The sequence below is a fragment of the Haliaeetus leucocephalus genome, unplaced genomic scaffold (assembly GCF_000737465.1).
Source record: "Haliaeetus leucocephalus isolate CR32 unplaced genomic scaffold, Haliaeetus_leucocephalus-4.0 Scaffold495, whole genome shotgun sequence".
NCBI classification, from domain to species: Eukaryota; Metazoa; Chordata; class Aves; order Accipitriformes; family Accipitridae; genus Haliaeetus; species Haliaeetus leucocephalus.
In genome coordinates, this window is record NW_010972931.1 from 4,840,055 (window position 1) to 4,853,329 (window position 13,275).

The 13,275-nt window shown below is 41.2% G+C and overlaps 1 protein-coding gene across 1 annotated transcript in view; it reads right to left on the bottom strand.

The window, feature by feature from the left end:
* Nucleotides 1-538: 538 nt before the first annotated feature.
* Nucleotides 539-13,275, bottom strand: part of NCK2 (NCK adaptor protein 2) — a 53,861-nt gene continuing 41,124 nt past the window's right edge. Inside the window, exons 3-4 of the mRNA XM_010575697.1 lie at nucleotides 11,560-12,281; nucleotides 539-1,911 (exon numbers count right to left, since the gene is read on the bottom strand). Of these exons, the coding sequence (XP_010573999.1) occupies nucleotides 1,717-1,911; nucleotides 11,560-12,281 (917 nt within the window). The 3' untranslated portion in view covers nucleotides 539-1,716. The remainder of the gene's footprint in view (nucleotides 1,912-11,559; nucleotides 12,282-13,275) is intronic.

Below are 13,275 nucleotides of genomic sequence, written 5' to 3' on the forward strand. Positions count from 1 at the left end.
TAATTCAAAACATCAAATTCAGATGACCTTACAAGAAATAAGATTTCAAGAGTGGTGGGAAAACAGTATGTGTGTAGAGCTTCAAAAACTGTACTTGCCTCTTGGGTCTGAGCAAGACTGCAATTAATTTGCAGATGTAGCGGTGCAGTTTCCCGGTAGTGGTATGATTTACACCAAAGCAAGTCAGACAGCGCTGGTGTCTGCTTAACCTACACTGGAGTTATGCACAGAAGTAGCTGTACTACCACTGGCTGAAATACAGAATAGGTAAGGAACATGTTTTAATAGCAAAAAGGTACCAGGAAACAGCTCCGTCTTGCAGTTTTCATTAAAGCTATGAACAGACTTACTTATCACAGAAACAGGTAACACAGAGCTCATTAGACACTGCCTCATATCAAACTGTTCTCTGCAGTCGCAGAAGTTTTCTTTTTAGGCCACACGAATTCCAAGACAAACAAATTCATTATTCACTCTATTTCACCTTGCTAAAGCAACACCAGGACTACCACCCAAGGATAAATCCAGTACTCCATCATGACATAATACCTTTTTTATTACAATATCCAAAAAACTGAGTATGCAAGATTTTGAGATCTCACGATCCCTTCTTCAATCTCAGGAATGTGCCATCTAAAGACTGTATATTTAAACCATAAAGGAGTTTAAATGTAAAGAAAAGAGAAAAATGCATTTTCTTCATAAACATTCTCTGTGTCTCTTCCTACCAACCACACCATCCTCTGTAAAACCCGAAGATTTCTTTCTGTAAAGCAAATATATATATAGTGTTGGTAGCCCACCCCACCCCATCCCAAGATCAGTTTTTATTAATCTTCTGTATTAGTGTCAACAATCAGCTACAGATACATATTACTTTGAGAATTAAATACATAATCGTTTAATTCAAACAAGCAGAAGGGCAAGAGGAAAAAGCATTATGTGGATGGCACATTTGGTTGTAGATTACCAAAACATTCAGCCTTTACAATTCAATGATTCTTTCTCTAGTAATCAACTTTCAAATAAAATTTCTCTTTGTTGCAATTACAGACCAAAATACACTAGATAGTTTTCTTTTACTACAATCTTACCATAGTAGTTTAAGAAGTACTATTACAAAATGCTTTTAATTAGTGTACTCTTTACAAAGAGTCAGAGAGGCAATGTAATAGCAGAGTACAGTGTAAAGAGTGCTTCTAGGAACTAGGAGTTTTTGTAATATACTACTCGGTAAGCAATATAGCTACAGAACTCACAGCCACAACTGTTATGTCTACTCTCTCACTTAAGTAGCTGCAGCTTCAGTGCATTCAAACTGTGCCCGATGTCTCTGAACGGAGAGTTCTGCCTGCGTGAGCAATCTGAACAGATTAACACTGGTTTGAATTGAAAACGCCCCTCCTTGATCTGAGCTAACTATGTAAACGTACACAGGAGAGGGGAGTTTTGAACTCAGCCGGGAAGGTGAGTGCTCGCCACGGCCACCCAAGGGAAACTCTCAACCTGAAGAGAGGTGGTTGGAGATTAACAGAACTGGAACACAAAAAGAGGCAAACAAAAAAAAAAGGACAACAGCAACAGACAGAGCAAACACTTCAGAAAGAGCCTATTCCTTAAGCCTGCTTCAGATATTGCTCTGCTCTATAAAAGTGAATTTAGGACCTAAGGCTTGTAAATTATAAGAGGCCCAGGTGGCCAAGTCCATCTTCAACGTCACTGAAGTGCTTTCACAAGATATAGCTTTTCCCCGTGTTCACTGGTGAAGATGGGAGCCTTTTTGTAGTGTTCCACCAACTCATCCATAGTATTAAAGCGACGCTGCCCAATACAATAGACATTGTCCACGAGCTGCACCTTGAAATGTTTGTTCTTCCCCGACGCCTTTAGAGATACCGAGAAGTCACTGGGCTGTTGAGAAGAATTCAGAAAGAAAAAAAAAAGAATTACATAAAAGTGAACAAAATGAAGGCGTAATTTTGTGGTTTCAGGAACAAACTGTGTCACATAGTTGATGGTAATTTATGCTAGTCTTTGTTCCACAGCTCGGTGCTTTAGCTACTTAAGAAACCCAATAGTCTATTATTCAATAAATAATTGCCATCATTATTAACGTGCACAGTTAAGACAGTTAAGTGAAAGCTCCCCAGATGCACAGTCTGAAGTTGCCAATTACATGACTAAATTGCAAATATTATCTTAGCTACTCAGTCTAGAAGCACGAGAATGTCAAGGAGAAGGGAAAAACTTTCATCCTCTATGGTTTCCTTGCCAGAGAGTCCTGGAGAAAGCAATTATTGCAATATTGCTTGGGTGAGATGAAGAAAATTGCCTGTATGGCTTTTTTTAGAGCCGTGACCACCACTAGAGGGCTGTTCTTGCTTTGCATTGCAAAAGACAAAATTCACATTCACCTTTTACCTTCTTACCACGTATGGGGAATAATTTCTCCTATTAAGTACAGCTTTTTTGTAAAAAAAAATAAAGCTATAGAATAAAAACACAGTACAAATCTCGCCATCAAACTACCACCCACAAAACACAAAATTTAAACACTACGTTATTCAGGACAGAAAAATTTCACATGATAAGTCTTTTCGTCTTGGCGATTGGTTGCTTTAACGAAGACAGTGCTGTCATCCAAACAGCTGGGACGAGACCATTCCGCTTTTTGCGCCACATGCTGCCGTAGGGAGGGTAGAAAGGACACACTGTCCCTCGCTTCCAGCTGAACTCCATCTCTAGCCATTGACCGCTGCTGGCCGACTGTAGAGATTGGAGTATAGGCTTTGCCCCGCCAGAGGAGGCTGGAGGCTGGTGTTGCTGGCCAGTGGGAAAATGGAATAATAAAAAATAAAAAGCGCACACCAGAGTTTGTAGCAAGCACTTAATGGAGATAAGTAACACCTGATGAGACTCTGGAGGTACTGCTGCAGGGTCTCTGCCCGCTGAAGGCATGGCTTCAGGCAGAAACCGCTGGAGGCATGTGCTAGACTTCAGACACGGCCTTCGTGCAGTCCCTCGGTCCTCCCCGCCGCCACGCTGCTGCTGTGGTCAAGCCAGCGCTGTGAACCTGAACTCATCCAGGCTAAACAAAACCCACAAGGGACTATTTGGTTCACAGCATCGCCTTACGAACAACCACGAGCAGAGCTGTGGCACAGCAGAGAACTGAGAGCCCTCGGACGTTACTTGTGTCACCAGACTTCGGTTCAAGAAACCACAGCCTCCGGAGCCCTCTACACTGCGCTTGGGGGGTCAGATACACACCGAGTACCTACCCAAGGAAACCGAAGGACAGCGTTTTCTCAGGCACGCTGTCTTTTTTCCTGCAGTGATGTGGGTCTCTGCCCCACACATCCCCCACGTTCTGCCCATCCCCAAAATCTCATCCCTTGCATCTCCCCCTCAGTTGTTTTAATACCGATGCCCTCTCCGCCTTCCCTTCCAACTCCATCTGCCCTGTCTGCAGCAAACAAAGCTCCTGCCATGCCCATCGATCTGGCTCTGGCCCAACTCCCCAGACTTGCTCCTCAAGTTTTGGGCAGCAGCTCTTCCCCTTTTGCACTGCTCAAGCCAGCAGCCAGCTCCCCACACCTCTGGGCTAACCCCCTTCTACCTCGAGCCACTGATTTCCAGATCCACAAGCATCACTTCTTTAAACATTGTTTTTACCTAACACCCATAGGAGAATTACTCCTTCCACCTATAATCCAGTGTCACCGGGCCTTGGCCGGGTCAGCGCAGGCTCCATCAGGAAGGCTGCCTCGGGCTCTGAGCAGCTCCAAAGCCACCGGCTCAAAACACAGGCAACACCCCCCGTGACCACCAAGAGGAGAGGACTGGGGAGGGTGGGGGAAAGGGATGGAAATAAATGTGCGTAAGAGCGTATCTTTGGGGTTTCCAGTGCTCCACCCAAGATAAGTTTCATGCCTGGTCATCTGTCCCCAGCTCCAGGTTCAAAAACTGCTATTTTAGGCCAGCCAGCTCTGATATGAAACCCCTGCCTCAGGAGCATCGCAAACAAGGCTGCAGAGAACTCACACCAAGAGTGACCTATTTTCAACACCTACCTCCCTGGGTTAAAGCTAACCCAGTTGCACCAACACCGCGCTGTGGTTCAGAGCCCGAACGCAGCGTGGACAAACCCTCCAGCAGCCATAACCACGCAGGCCTAGGACCCGTTTCAATGGACATCTCCATAGCCCTAAGAAGGGGCAGCCATTAAACGGTAACGAAGCACAAGCCTGCACCAACGAAGCTCTGCAGAAGCTCCGGGACCCTGGGCTCACGGAGGAGAAATTTAGGGTACGGGCTCTGGGCAGTGAGCTGATCGCTGTGCTCTAACCACAGGCTGCCAGGTAAGTCTGTAGGGTCTCTTCAGTTGAGGGGAGCACGTACGGACTAGCTGCTCAGGATTCGAAAAACAACATCAAGCCTTGCTGACTAAGTTCTGCTGCTTCCATGGGTGATGCCTATGGCAAACGAAAACCAGTAAGCAAAAGGCCTTCATTTAAAACAGAAGAACTTACCATTTATAAGTTCATAATCTGAACCAAACACTTTTTTTTGTTGTTTTAGGAACAGGAAAAGATGTTATGACAAAGGTTTAAAAATAAGTGAAATAATCACTTCAAGCTCAACAAAATGTTAATGTTTTCTGGCAAAGCACAGTTGTTTTCAGCATGCCAAAATTATGAGTTTTCATCGCTCCTTGTATCTGCTAAGAATTGTTATCTTTAGACCAGAAAGGATGTGCTAATGACACACAGAGGTGCTGGAATAGGTCTTAGACCTCTGATCTACTGTCCTATGTCCCAGGCACTGGCCAGACTTAGATCTTTGTGAGGTGATCTACACAATACATTAAATACTTTTCCTGCCATTTTAATTATAACTCTAATGAATGAGCGTTCTCCTGAACTATTGTCCATTCTTCCCAACCTTAGAGCTGCTAATTAGATTGATGCATAAATAAAAGACATTATTATCGCTTATTTTCTCCAGAATATGTTACAAAGTTTATTCTTTTCGTGATCTGATCTAATTAAAGAAAAAAAAACCCCAACACCCCCCCCACACACACAACGGAAAGGCTGATCTAACTCTTTTGAGAGCCATCATCCGGTGCAAAGAGATGGAAGAGCTCAAACAGCTGTTGCAAGAATCCTGAAACCCTTTATTGGCCTCAGCATAGTAACTTCTACAGGATTCAAGAACAAACAGCGAAAGCAACTGGACTTGCATTTGTTTTTATTTTGGTTCTTTCCCACTCTAACAAACATGCAAAATGGTTAAAAAGACTATTAAAAAAAAAAATCTCTAGATAAACTACTGCTCTTAAACATTCCATTTCAAAGTATGCTGGTTCGATGCAGCTTGAATTGGTTCCCTGCTGTCCTCCTTGGATTTGCTCCAAGTCTGTTTATTTTATTTACTGTTTAAGCTATTTTGTTTCAACTGCTGGCCAATTTTTCTCCTTTCTCCCTCTTAAATTAATTGCTACATTTGGATGTTTGCACACTAACTTTTCCAGGAATAAAAGCCTCACATACACCAAATAAGGGCACATCAGAAGTAAGCTTTAATCCCTGAAATGTATAGAGGAGCTGATGATTCTGCAACAGAATTACAGAGCATAGCTTCATGGCAAGGAACCTGTGAATATTTCTGTACTGCCATAATTGTGAAGACCTAAATCTGAAGTTAAATTAATTCCTAAGACAGAAAATTGAAGATTAGCTGTTATGCATCTACAGCTCTTCAGACCAGGTGTAGTACTTCTTTGAATTGTTTCAGATTCCTTTATTTTAACTCCTGCTTATGACTAAGATGACCATAAGCCAGCTGGTGCTTACAGCATGTGGAAGACAACAGGTAGGAAGATGTTCTTTTAATTTTACTTATTTGGTCAGGAACATCACTGTATTTTCAAAAAGATGGAAAACTACCATGAAGACAAGTTATAAAGCAATATAAGGGAAAACAAGTGAAACCGGGAAAGAAAGTTCCCTCTTTACAAACTCCATTTGAGAATGAAACAAGACAATTTTATCATAAATGGCAACATTGGGAAAAATAACTCCCTCTGAAAGCCTTTTACTGATCCTGTAACTTACTGTTTTTCCTTTCAATCCAGTTCCAGTTGGCAATGCCCTTTCTCCATGGAAGATATTCTCATGCACTCACTCTTCAAACTGTTCTAGACCCTTCGAGCTCCCACCTGTGAGCCTGCCCTGAAGCTCCCCAACTCCTTCCACCTCCACACCCAGGCTTTCCCTCACTCCTCCTCCTACTCAGTCACCCAGCCAAAAAAAGTCATAGCTCAAAAGTCTAAGGGCAGGCTGGACAGAACCATCTGGGAGGATTAAAAATTCCTTTTTCTACCCCTTCCACCTCATTTGGATATAAACAAATACCTTCCTCTATGTAATGTTCACCATGTTCCAAAATCAACATTACGCAGGTCAGAAACATGAATTAGCTCCACTGATCATCAAATACAGCTCTAATAAGATTTCTATTCTTCCATTTAAAATAAAGCACTAGGATACTTCTTAAGCCTGTTTTTAAAGATAAACTTCCTCCTCCTCTCCACTGTACTCATCAATCACAATATGTCACAGAACATGATAATGACTCAGTTTTTTAACCGTTGCCACATTTCATTGCTTCTATCCAACACTTTCAGGATTAAAACCCCAGGAAAAAATGGAAAACCCTGAATGCCACAGAATTAGCACCTCAAAAAGCATACAAACTCTCAACCTGTGCCTCCTCCCTCTGCTGCCACTATCGCTGGACAAAGAGCACAGAAGCTAAATGTGACCTTAAAGGACTGACACAAATCCAGTCGCACCTACAATCCTCAGTATCATCTTAATACTATATAGCCTGCAACCCCATTTAGGATCGGTTACTATAATTTGATAGCTGTGACACTATTGGCAGAAGGTAGCCATTACTTCCCAATAAATAATTGCTCCTGAAATCGTCCAAGAAATTGCATAGATCACTCATGCTAACAAATAGAGCTGGCCTGAGAAAAACATCTCTGCTTCGCGAGAAGACATCATAGGGTTATGAAACAGCGGCGTTTGTCGAATCGACTGTTTTGCACCCGCTCGCAGCCGAGCGCGAGGGGACTGCGAGTCCTGATGGAAGCTCCCTTTGAAGTCTCGGGGTGCCTGCAGCAGGGGACCTGCTCAGCAGCGAGCTGTGGTTGCCCTCCCTCGTCACCAGCCACAGCCTATTGCTGGTTCCTGTTAGCTACAGCGCTAGCAAGCACACTTGTTTCCCAGGGTGAATCTGAACAAAAAAAACCCTCTTCCTTCCAAATTTGCTTCTCTCCCCAGTGGAACCTTAGATCTTCAAAGCATGACGATCACCTGCCCAACCCAGGCCAACGGTGTCAGCCAAGACTTGTTTGTCTTGGGGTAGGTACCACACAGAGAGAACAAAAATCTGACCGCTAAGAGCCTGCAATTCAAAAAGGGTAAGAAGTGGCTGTACAGAGACTGCATAGATTAAATCTGCATTATTTGTTCAGGAGTGTTACTTAAATGAGACAACAAACTTCAGTTTTCAATCGACAGAGCAGCCTGTAACAGAAAGAACAAATCGAGCAGTTATTTCTAACTAGGTATGTTCCACTTCAGTCTCCTCCTTTACATCTCCAAAACTGAGGCCACATTACCTGGGAATAATAGAGTTGGCAAAAATGTTACCAGTAGGTAACTGTGCCTGTTACATAAACTATAGGCTTAAATGGTTCAAACAAGTTTATGGTTCTAATAATAGTATTTCGTAATTAATGAAGATAATCAGGCTCCTAGCTACCTGACAGAGTTCATCTCGGGATATTCTCCACTATGGCAGCATCCCTTAGATCCAAATGTATCTGAGGAGAATGTTTTTGGCTAAAGCAATCTAGCTGTGAGACAAACATCTGGTAAGTTAAATCTAGAGAAACACTGTAAAATCTTGTAGCTACTAAAATTTGAAATGGAGAAACATGGCAGTCTCATCAAGTGAATACAAAATACAAACCTTCATCTATCCAAGGAGAGCTTTTCATAGCTCAGTAACAAGACCAAAATGCAAATCTAAGGAAAACTTTTACACAGATGACTTTTCGTAACTATGGTGATGAAAGTCTATAGAAAACCCTAAAACAGGTCAAAAATCAGGCACAGGATTAGCAGGATGACTCAGAGTTTTATCTATGGGCCTTTTTAGAAAGGAATAACCCCTGCAACTACAGCTTTAATAGGTGGGTTCATAACACAATGTAATGGGAACTGCTGGTTTGGTGGAAAGACGAGCAAACCAGAGAGCTGACAACTTTGCTCGGTTCAGTCTGGTCTCTCTAATCAAGATCCTTTGCTCCGATCGTGCAGACACTCCTGGTGACTTTTAGCCACAGCGTGGCCCAATGCTTTTGTAATTCACATACATAAACAAATTACATGATGGTATGATATATAAAGATTAGGGTAGGCAAAAGTTTGAGATGTAGTAAAATATTTCTTTAAACCTAATAAAAACTAAAACTCTCAAGTAGTACCAAGACAAAGGAAGCATTTACATGTTCAGTTACAGTTATTCTCATTGCTCAAAAAAACCCCCTCAAATACAGGATCTGCAAGACCGGATCAAGATTAGAAAAAGAAAAAAAAAAAAAGCCGTAAGTTCCTCAATTCAGCACATTTTTTTTTGCGTGTGTGAAAAAGCTTGCTGTAATGTGAATGGAGCAAGTTTTCTGGGATTCCAGTAAGTGTTAGATGCTAGAAACAACTTGAAGACCACACTCTGAATGAATCTTTTTGTGCTCCACAAGCAACAATTTCCCCAGCAACAATGCAGGCAGCAAATTTGAAACTGCTTTGAATACAAGCGTCTTTAGTATTATGATGTCATATTAAATTAAAAGGTTACTGTGTCTTTTCAAGAAAATTTGTTTACTCCAGAGGTTAGACTCTTAAGAGCAAAGAAACGAGCCATAGCACGGTGGTCACTGTGACATGACGTGCGCTGAGAAATGGCTGCGCATTTTCTTATTTTAAGTAATGTATTAATTTTCAAACTGTCCTTCTGGCACTTTCCCAAAAGACAGAAGAAAATGCAGCATCCAAATCTGAAAGTGAGCTTCTACCTACTGGATGGACACACCAAGGGTATACTGCATCCACGATACCCGCCTGCCCCTGGAAGACAGGATGCTACCCTTGAAGAGACAGCTGAACTACTGTAATTTAATGATTACCATAATCCTCTCGTGGCTTTCTACATTTTAGAAGACTGCATGCCCAACCTCGGCCTTTTCTTCTGTTGACTAAACAAACTTGATTCCTCTCAGCCTCTCTAAGTCAGAAATGTTTTCTAAATCTCTATTTTTCTTCCTGTTCTCCTCTGGTTTATTTTTATTTAATCTCTATTTTTCTTCCTGTTCTCCTGTAGTTTATTTGCATTTGCCTTCATTTAGTGATTACAGAGCAGATTACTAAGAGCAGAAATAGCAATTCAATGACAGAGAACTTCAAAGGAAGGGTAGTCTGACAGCTACCATGTCTTCTACAGAGCAAATTCATCATGGAAAGATGCCTGAAATTTAATCAGACAATACTGTATGCAGAAAAAAAAAAATCTGGGACTATTACAGAATTGTATTTTGTCAATAATGTTACATATGATGTAAAAATTTCAGGGAATAGCAAGAGTCCTAACTTCAATAATAATAAAAAAAAATTACTACTGTTTTCCAAAAATTAGAATGCAAAGTTTTATTTGGATTTAGAAAATCCTACACATTTAACAATTTCCTTGTCTTTCACCTGTTGTTGTTGTCACTAGAAGCCTCTGTTCATCTCCCTCACCAAGAGCCAACATGCCAGCCAACCCCAAATTTAAGTATTACATATGAGGAATACACGAAAAGCCTGAAATATTTAGTTGCTTGTCCACTAAAGAGTATCCTTTAGTATGCACTACCTAATGAATCTGCCTCAATACTACCTCTGATTTTGACTTCACTCTATGACCTCTTCTGAGTAGCTGAAATTGCAACTTTGGAAGAACAGAATCAGCAAATGAAATGTGAAACATACTTCCAAAAAAGTATCGTGAGCTAAAAGGATCTTTACTTCCAGATTTGAGCTCAAGCTTAATCCTCCCGTTTACTTAAAGCAAATTCTTTGTTTTCCAGCATGCAGCCATGCCAACACCTACTACCAACTAATTACTAAAATAATTTACACGAGGAATAGTATATAGGAACAGTTTTCCCCCAGTTTACATACAATTATGATAAAGAATATCACAAGTTCTAACCAGAAGTGATATATGCAATCAGTACAGCCTTCTAAAGACATCAGAATCAAGTAGTCTTAAAAACCATATTATGGTTCAAACTGTATGCTGCTGACACTGCTTTAGTTTTTATTCACAACCTACGCTGTAAACGAAGATAGCCCATAATACGGGCACAGTGAAACCCAATACAAATACGGCATAGAGATAGATGTCCGTAGCTGTATAAGGTATACTTATTTTAGTAGTACCGTATGCTCAAATTAGAAGACTGAGCTAATGTAACTACATTATTTTTTAATTTTTATACATGAAGCAACAAAATACTTAGATGGAGACATCTACTAAACAACGTGTTTTCATGAAATGGCTCTACAGTTGAAACAATAAATGCAGAAAAGCCCTAATCACAAATTCAGATTTTTTTTTTTTTGGTACCTTTTGAAAGATATATTAAGGGATTATTAAAATCTGTCACCTTTTCAAAATCACAGTCAAGGGTTAATTAAATTTTGAGTGCTCTGACTATAAATCCTCTGGCCTTAGCATACATGAAAGGCCTCTCAGTGTAATTTTAAATTTGAACTTTCAGAATCACAATGATCCCTAATCAGCACTACTCGTATCCCTCTGATGTCATCAAGGCTCAATTTACAAAGCATATGAGCTGCTGACTTGACCCTCTCTGTTGTGTATCATAATCTTAACAGTTAGATACAATAATAAGTTTCCCTTATTACAACCTAAATAATCTAAGTAGAGCAGAAATACATTAAAATGGGATTTTAACCCATAGTTTAAAGAACCTATGTTATTATTCAATTAAAAGCAGAACAAAACTGACCAATGCAAAGATCCCATTTGAAATTAGCTTTAAAATCAAATTAATAACCAAATTTGCAATTCACAAGAGTTATTTTATCTTGTAGCGCTGTAAATTTAAGGAGGATTGCATATGAGGAATGCCTGAAAAGTCAAACTGAAGCCTGAAATATTTCCTTGCTTGTCCACTAATTAAAACCCCCTGGATAATACAGACCACAGCTGCTAAATTTCAGTGTAAATATCACTGCGTTTCAGTAACAGACCGATTCTTGCAAGCAGTAAGCGTATCGGCTGGTAAGGCCAAAGCGTTGCTTGCTTCTTTAAGGGTGAAAAGCCCTTTACTACAGAGAGGGAAGCTATTAACTGTCATGCCTGCTAACCCAAGCATCGGGTATGACAAGGCCTGCCGGGCTGAGTACCACTTACCGAAGATTCACTATCTCTAACAAGGAAGTCTCCTTCCACTCCCCTTTCGTTCAGGGCACATTCTGCTTGGTGTCGGGTAACATTCCCGTAATACCATTCTCTTCCAGCAAACCGTCCGGTGGAAGATGGTCCCGTGTAGCTTATCTGAGGCGGATGGGAAGTGTTAATGGTAGGACCATCGCTAATGATTACTACATAGTTTTTAGGAACAAGACCAATTTGCCCTCTGGAATTTTTACATTTCCACCATTCTGGGTCGTTTTCTGGCTTTTCAATGACTTCCATCGTTTCCCCTTTTTCAAAATTGAGCTCTTCTTCTGTGACGGAGCTGAATGGATACAGTGTCTGAACAACGTGGAGTACTTTGGTGCCCTGGCCGTTACTCATGGAAGCACCTTTCCTTAAGCTGAGAAAGCTGGGTGAATCTGCAGTTGCCTCCTCAACCTCCTCTACCACATAGTTCGAAGGAAACCAGCCAATCTGTCCATTGTAGCTACCTCTCCACCAGCCGTCGCTGCACTTCTCCATGACAATCACTCGGGATCCTTTAACGAGGGACAGTTCATCCTCCCTCTCCGCGACATAGGCAAATTTCACGTAGGCTGGAATGTTAAGATCATAAATCCGGTCGGCGCTGCTGCCGTTGGATGGGTATTCTGCGTCCGTGCTAGGAGTGGGTGAGGCGTCTCTCGCGCTCGTCTTTCTCTTGGTTTTTCCCAAACCTGTTAAAGAGAGAAACGTAAAGTGGTCATTCGGAATGCTCGTCCCCAGACTGCAAACACTGGATTTGGTGGCATGCCCCTCCGTCACTTTAACAACACTGCTAAACGGAGATCTCTTCTGTAACACCGCATAGTCAGGAAACAGTAACACCTTTAATGCAGCATCAGGTAAGGGGCAATGTGCATTACAATGGCTCTCTTCCCTTCCAGAAGTACCACAGTTTTAACACACTTAAAACCAGTGGTTTCTTCACCAGGAGAACAGCGAATCACTGGAACGGTTGCACAGCTTGCTGTTCTGTCTCTTAAAAATCCAGCCAAATGATCATGCCTTTTAATTTTAGTGATGACTTTAATTTGGCTCAAGCAAAAGATGAAAGAAAATCTACAAAAATAAATAGCACAGCAACAGAAGCTTAAGTTTCACTGCAGATTACATTTTGCTCTCTTCATTCTTCAGTCAGTCCCCAGGCAGCTACAGCTACAACTCCTTCCAACTGCAAGCCCCTTTTTGAAATCCACACCTCTTTCATCTACATTTCATCACATACTACAAAAGTGTAAACCTGACTGTGAGGAAGACCATTTGCATACATTCCTCTGTAATACGCAAATTCTGATGTACTGTCGTGGCTTTAAGTATAGCATGAAATACAATGTAGAGAAGAAACAAGAATAACATTAAATACATAACTTTTTTAAAATTTTCTTAATTAGAGGAACCATGCTAATGTCTGTTTAAATACGGCAGAAAAACTGCACAACACACTTGGTGTACTTTTCAAACCTTCACAGCAAGGACTGCTGAAGCTGATATATAAACAGAAAGATAAAGTGAACAAGTAGCCCTCTCTTGTGAAATTCACTTACAAAAGTTCTGAAAAGAAAACAAAAGCTGAAGTCTCAGTTTAGCACAAACCAAGCAACATCCAAAATGTCATGCAGGGGACAGAAAGCAAAAACCAACACAGAAACAGGAGCTTTTGTACTTTTC